The 7,605-nt window shown below is 41.4% G+C and overlaps 1 protein-coding gene across 1 annotated transcript; it reads right to left on the reverse strand.

Moving 5' to 3' along the window:
• Window positions 1–362: 362 nt before the first annotated feature.
• Window positions 363–4,560, reverse strand: LOC142985877 (uncharacterized). Its single transcript, XM_076134120.1, has 2 exons — window positions 3,950–4,560; window positions 363–594 (listed from the first exon to the last, which is right to left on the reverse strand). Exons 1-2 carry the CDS (start codon window positions 4,558–4,560, stop codon window positions 363–365), a joined length of 843 nt encoding a protein of 280 aa, XP_075990235.1.
• Window positions 4,561–7,605: the final 3,045 nt, after the last annotated feature.

A 7,605-nucleotide genomic window follows, 5' to 3' on the forward strand; every position in this document is an offset into this window, starting at 1 on the left:
TTAGTGAGACAAGTGCAGTGACTATACATTGTACGCAGCGAACGGTTCACAGATAAAAACCTACGGTACTCAAACTTTGTTGTTAGATTTGCCGATGGTCCGGCAAGGAGATGTAGTGAAACACTTGATGGTTTCTAAGTAATTTATTTTACATATACTGAGTGCTTATATACTAATAAAGGACGTGCGTTTTTGCTATCTAACTTAATCTCTACTTTATCTTATGGTGTGCCTTATCTGGTTTCGTCGATTATATGTACGATGATGTCGCTACATATAAAAAAAAATAATAATTAAAAAATATATAATTAAAAAAATGTTTGTTCTCACCCGTTGCACTTATGTTGATTACTTCCTGTTATTTATCGTATTCTTTTGTCCACCGTCTTCATTATTCCGTATAAGAGGGCAATTCCTAAGGAGACTATGATTTGTCCGATGGCGATGTTCCTCGTCCATCGTAGTTCTTCTAAGACGAGGCTCTTGAGCTGGTCTGCCTCGTTTTGGTTGAGGCAGTTGTCCGTGTTGTAAGTGATCTGGTCCTTGGAACTTTGGTTGCCCATTCTCGAGATTTTGACGGTGAATGATGTTTTCCTTCTAATTGCCGTGGGTATTTATACAGGTGATTGGCTTGAATCAGCTATTTTTAAATCGTACCACTGGCTTGACGGCTCGTCCTGTTATCGTGATGTACGTGCTTGAATTGCTTTGTGTGTTCTCTGAGATTGGCACGTACATAGTTTCACTATTCATCGTAAATGCAGGTTTTAATCGGTCTATGGATATTGTATTGTCTTTATTTCCTCTTTTAATGATAAATGCTTTTTCTGTTCTGCTAATCACTGGGAATGGCCCTTCATAGGGCGGAGTCAGACTTTTTCTTAACCTATCGCATCGCACAAATACGTGCGAGCATTTGTTCAATTCAGGGTGAATAAAAATGGTTGCACTATGTTTTTTGCGTTTTGGAATTGACGTCATGTGTGTAATGTCCCGTTGGATACTTTTGATGAATTCTTCGTACGTTGAATTTTGGTGTGATGGTTCAAAAAAATCTCCAGGGAGAGTGATGGGTGTTCCGTAAATCATTTCCGCCGCACTGTATCCTGTGTCTTCTCGTACACAGCTGCGCAAACCGAGTAAGACGGATGGAATTTCATTCCCAGTTAGCGTTGGATTCCCTGGTTGTGAGTGCTGCTTTTAAAGTTCTATGGAACCTTTCTATCATTCCATTAGATTGTGGGTGATAAGGCGTTGTCCTAATTCTATGTACTCCCAAAAATTGTGAAAGTGATTCGAATATTCTTGATTCGAATTGTCGTCCTTGGTCTGTAGTGATACGTACGGGACATCCGAATCTTGAAATCCATCCCTCATATAGTGTGCGAGCCACCGTTTCGGCTGTAATGTCTTCCACGGGAAATACTTCCGGCCATGAGGTACAGCGATCTATAATTGTGATTAAATATCGTTTTCCTTGAGAAATAGGTAACGGTCCGACGATATCTATGTGTAAATGTTCGAAACGCTGCGATGGCATGAAATTTCCGACCGGTGATATTGTGTGGCGTTGCAATTTTGACTTTTGACAAGCTATGCATGATCTACACCAGTTGTTAATGTCTTTGTTCATAGATGGCCATAAATATCTTTGCGTTATCATCTTTCTTGTAGTTTTTTTCCCAGGATGGCTTAGTCCGTGGATGACGTCAAAAACTTGTCTTCGGAATTTTTCCGGTAAATAAGGGCGATTTTTTCCAGTAGATACGTCGCAACTGATGTTTTTTGTAGAACCCGGAAGTTTGATGTTTCTGAATAACAATTTCTTATTGTCACGAAGTCTTATTAATTCTTGGTCGCTGGGTTGACATTTTGCTAATTCAGCGTAATTGATTGGTGATGGCATATCTATTTGTTCTATACGTGATAGTGCGTCTGCGACAATATTGTCACGTCCGCTTATGTGTTGAATATTGGTAGAATATTGTGAAATAAAATCTAATTGACGTATTCTTCGTGGTGTATCGTTGGGTGACGATTTTTGAGAAAATACGTAAGTCAAAGGTCGATGATCCGTAAAAATCGTGAATTCTCTTCCTTCGATTAATCTTTGAAAATGTTTGACTGCCATATATATCCCGAGTAATTCTCTATCGAATGTTGAGTATTTCTGTTGTGTATCACTTAGTTTTCTTGAAAAAAATCCTAATGGTTCCCAAATGCGTCCATTTTTTTGTTGTAGAACTGCGCCAACACAGGTAGAGCTGGCGTCCGTCATGAGTGCCAGTGTGGCCGTGCGTGAAAGGTGCACTGTCAATGCTGCGTTCATAATGTTTTCCTTGCATTTTTCAAAAGCTTTTTCGGCGTCTGTTGTCCAAGGAATAGGAGAGTTATCGTTCTTTTTTGAGATATGCAGGTAGTCGTTTAGGATGTTTTGATATTGAGCGGCGTGTGGAAGGTTGTTTCTGTATAAATTAATCATGCCTAAAAATCTTCTTAATTTTTTGATTGTCTTCGGTTTAGGGAATTCCACTATTGCCTTGTATTTCTCTTCTGTTGGACGTATTCCTTGGCTAGTTATGTGATAGCCTAAAAAGTCCATTTCGTTTTTGGGAAAATCACATTTTTCGAGATTAATAGTAATACCGTTTTCCTGTAAACGCCTGAAAACTGTATCCAGTTGCTGAATATGTGTTATTTCATTTTCCGAGGCGATTAAACAATCGTCGATAAAAACGAATACAAAATCCAAATCTCTAAATAGCGAATCCATGAATCGTTGGAAAGTTTGAGCTGCATTGCGTAAGGGCATTCTAGGGAATTCAAAAAGTCCAAAAGGAGTGATTATAGCGGTTTTCTCCACGTCTTCTACGGGAATACAATGGTAAGCCTTCCGGATATCGATTTTGCTGAATATTTTCTTATTTTCTAATATGTAAGTGAAATCTGTTAATCGTGGATGCGGGTATTTATCCGGTACTATCGTGCTATTGAGCCTTCGATAATCTCCACATGGTCTCCATTCACCATTCTTTTTCTTCACCATGTGCAAAGGACTTGCCCATGGGCTGTCCGAGGGGCGACAAATTCCCAGCTCCATCATATTTTGAAATTCCTTTTTTGCTATGTGGTATTTATCCGGGGGTAGTGGTCTTGCGCGTGCTCATACTGGCGGTCCTTTTGTTACAATGTGATGCTTAATCTTGTGTTTTGGAGTAGAGCTGGGTGAGGACGGTTTCGTAATATCTTCGTATTTTTTTAATATTTGGGTGATGCGTGTGTCGATTCCAACGTCAATAGTGCGTATTGTTTGCTGCGTCGATGTGATTAGGGTTGCCGGCGTTGTCAGCTCAGTTACCCTATCTATTAGTTTCCGACCAGCTATGTCGACTAATAATTTAAAATGCTCTAAAAAGTCTGCTCCGATAATTGATTGTGTTACGTCGGCAATAACGAAGTTCCATTTAAAACTTCTTCGTAGTCCCAAGTTCAATGTAAGTGTTTTTTCGCCGTATGTCTTGATTTTTGTTCCGTTTGCGGCATAGAGTGTATAACGTTCGTTTTGTGCGATTATGCGACTCTGTGGCTTGCTTATAACTGATATGTTTGCTCCCGTGTCAATCAAATATCTAATACCACTTTTTCGGTCGGTAATAGTGAGGCGGTTGGACGGGTGGATAGCACAGAGTTCCGCCGTAGTCTGTGCTTGGATTAGTTTCCCTGATTTCCTGAGTTTGTTTCCTGTTTCCAATCACAAGGTTTTACGCATTTCTTCGCGTATTTTCTGAATTTATCGTGATAAAAACAAAGGTGTCTTCTTTCCCGGCTGTTTGCTCTTGATCTTGACCTTAATGGATAATGCTGACGATTGTAATAATCTTGACCGCTGCGTCGATAGTCTTTGTGACCTTGCTGAATTGCATTTAGTTCCACTCGCATATTTGCTAACTGCGCTAATATGCACGTCATTGTGTCGTCATTTGTTTTGTTTTGATTCACAGCTGACACTTCTGTAAGTTTTGAGTTTGCTAATATTTTGTCGGCGATTTCGCTCATTTTGTTGACGTCCATATTTTCTGTGACAGCCAGGACCGTGGTTATGGATGGAGGTAAAAGCCTCACCCATAGGAGTTTGATGGTGTCGTCGCCGATTTTTTCCTTACTCAGCACTCGCATTTTGCGTAGAAGGTGTGAAGGTTTTTGATCGCCGAGCTCCATTTCTGATAGTAATTTCTGGAGTTGACGGTCGTCTGATTCTTCGTAGCAACCGATTAGACGTTCCTTGATGGCCTTGTATTTTTCGGTTGCCGGTGGGCTGGTGATGATATCGCTAACCTGTATTATTTCTTCTTTTGAAAGCTTGGCTGTCACAGTGTAGTATTTGTAGTCATCTCCTTGTTTTTGCGGTGCTACTATTGCTTCAAACTGCGTAAACCATAGTCTGGGCTGGTCCCTCCAAAACTCCGGAATGCGGGATAAAACGGAGGTACCGGCTGCTATTTCTAAGGTTTCTTGTGCGTTGTTGCTTGATTTGCAGGGTGATTGTGCTGAGGGGTACATTTTGTTTTGACGAATTTTCTTCTTGATCAATTGCTTGCTGTTCGTCGGGGTCACCAATTTGCCGATGGTCCGGCAATGAGATGTAGTGAAACACTTGATGGTTTCTAAGTAATTTATTTTACATATACTGAGTGCTTATATACTAATAAAGGACGTGCGTTTTTGCTATCTAACTTAATCTCTACTTTATCTTATGGTGTGCCTTATCTGGTTACGTCGATTATATGTACGATGATGTCGCTACATTAGGCTTTAAATTACGACGACCATACTGTTGGACATTTATAATCGCGGACGTTAAACAACTGATAATTGGTGCAGACTTTTTAAATAAACATACGTTACTAGTGGACTTTGGTGGACGTAAACTCGTGGATACAGCGACCGAGATCAATGTCATCGCGTCTTTAGTGGAACAATTCGAACCACCGATACAAACCGTGGACAGTTATCACCCGTATTACGAACTCTTACGCAAATACCCTGACATTACGAAACCAGTGTTATTGTATCGGGAACCGTCACGGCACGGAGTGTACCTGTTGTAATATTAGTAAATATTAGTAATCTTATGTTAGCTATTTTGATACTCATAGCGCCATCTATTATTTTATAGACGCAAACTAATTATATTTTATCTATGCTAGATCTTGGTCTTTGCTCTTCACTCGTTCACTCGTGTATTACGTTGTTAGAATAAAGTATTCGTTTTTCTTCTCCAACAATTATGTTTTTTATTTGGACCACCAGTGTATGCTCGGGCCAGGCCGCTACCACCTGCCCGATACAACAAGGTGAAAGAAGAGTTTCTGTAGACCATCTAAGCCGCCATGGGCCAGTCCACTGCATGTGGTGCCGAAAAGCAATGGAGATCTTAGACCGTGTGGGGATTACCGCAGATTGAACGCGATTACGAAGCCGGATCGCTATCCAATACCCGGTTGCGGGATTTTACATACTTGCTGGCAGGCAAGCAAGTATATACTAAACTATACTATACATATATACGCAGAGCATACCATTGTATCGAAGTCGCTCCCGAAGATGTAGAGAAAACAGCCATAATCACACCGTTCGGATTGTTTGAATTCCCGCGCATGAGCTTTGGTTTGAGAAACGCTGCTCAAACATTCCAACGTTTCATGAACACAGTTGTATTACAAGGACTGGACTTCTTATTCTGTTATCTCGATGACGTAGTGCGAGTGACGTCACGCATCATAAAGAATACTTGGAACAAGTATTTGAACGATTGAATAGATATGGCATTTCGATTAACATCGCTAAGTGTTGTTTTGGTCAAAGTAAAATCGAGTTCCTTGGGTATGAAGTATGCACAGAAGGGATACGACCGTTAGACGATAAGATTCATGCAATCAAGGCCTTCCCTAAACCGGAGACTGTCGAGGATTTACGCAGATTTTTGGGTATGGTAAATTTTTACCGCAGCCTCCTTCCAAATGCCGCATCTTATCAATCCATATTGAACATTTTTTTAACATGGCGCTAAACGAAAGGATAAAACAGTTATTCAGTGGACTGAACAGGCAGAGAACGCGTTTATACAATGTAAAGAGAGCTTACAAAGCGCTTGTACATTGTACTATCCAGCCGAGAATACACCGTTAGCGCTTATGTGCGACGCATCCAATACAGGTGTCGGCGCTGTGTTACAACAATATACAGACCCATACATGGAGGCCACTTGGATACTTTTCGAAAGCATTATCTACTGCACAACAGAAGTACTCCACGTACGATAGAGAAGTCTTGTGAGTATACCTTGCTGTTCAGTATTTCCGATACCTACATAAGGGACGTAACCTTACGACATATACTGATCACAAACCATTAGTTTACGCTTTTACGAAGATTGGTACAGATAAAGAGACGCCAAGGCGTACACGGCAGCTCATGTTCATCAGTGAATTCACTATGGATATTCGCCATATAGTAGGTTCCGAGAACTTAGTAGCGGACGCGCTATCGTGCATAGTGACCATACTATGCCCGACAGTTATTGATTACGCAGCTTTAGCAAAAGCCCAAGCGCGCGATGCTTACGTCACGAACGTATCGAGTGACGGCGCGGGAACACAACTGCGACGTGTTCAGTTACGTAACTGCGAAAAAGAGGTGTACTGTGACTTTTCTAATGATCACATTAGACCTTACTTACCAGAATGTTTTCGGCGAACAGCATTCAAGAGCGTGCATAATTTGAGTCACCCTGGCATACGTACCACTCGCGATATGATGATATCTCATTTACAAGAATTTCCACCCTGTGGTAGGTTCGAAAATATCCACGTTGACCTCGTGGGTCCCCTACCTACTTCGTCGCAAGGATATCGGTATTGCGTAACTATTATCGACAGATGTACGAAATGGCCTGAGGCGTTTCCGGTGACAGATATGACTGCAGAAACTGTAGCCAAGACTGTGTATGAAGGCTGGATCATTCGATTCGGATGTTCACACAAAGTGACCAGTGACCAAGATCAACAGTTTGAGAGCTCATTGTTTACTCAACTGTTAAGATGTATGGTAATAGATAAGTCACGGACTACGGCATGGCACCCACAGAGCAATGGGGCAGTAGAGATGGCATCGCTCGTTCAAGGTCGCGATCACAGCACGCCTCGATTCTTCATCATGGGTAGACGAATTGCCAACCGCAATGTTAGGTTTACGCGCAGCGATCAAAACAGACAGTGGTGTAAGCCCCGGTGAAATGGTGTACGGTCAGGCACTGCGACTTCCAGGTGAATTTTTCAACACAAGCTCACTAATCGTAGCGAACTAAGAAACCTTCGTAGAGAAGATTCGCGACACAATCAGAAAATTCAAGCCAGTCTCTGGAAACCTTCGCGATTCACGAACAGTTTTCATATATCCAGACCTTGCCAACACCGAATTTGTTTTCGTGAGAAACGACGCGGTACGGAAACCATTTCAATTTACGTACAACGGGCCATACCGAGTCATCAAACAGGAAAACAAAACGTACGTTATACAACGAGAAGATAAGCAGACACGTGTTTC

Source organism: Anticarsia gemmatalis, chromosome W, assembly GCF_050436995.1.
Source record: "Anticarsia gemmatalis isolate Benzon Research Colony breed Stoneville strain chromosome W, ilAntGemm2 primary, whole genome shotgun sequence".
NCBI lineage: Eukaryota > Metazoa > Arthropoda > Insecta > Lepidoptera > Erebidae > Anticarsia > Anticarsia gemmatalis.

What these genes read in the sequence shown, in the direction of transcription:
- LOC142985877 (XM_076134120.1), bottom strand. Translation starts at nt 4,560, where the DNA reads ATGTACCCCTCAGCACAATCACCCTGCAAATCAAGCAACAACGCACAA. An exon ending in ATGACGTGCATATTAGCGCA is followed by an intron (nt 595 to 3,949) that starts GTTAGCAAATAT and finishes GGCAATTAGAAG; the next exon opens with GAAAACATCATTCACCGTCA.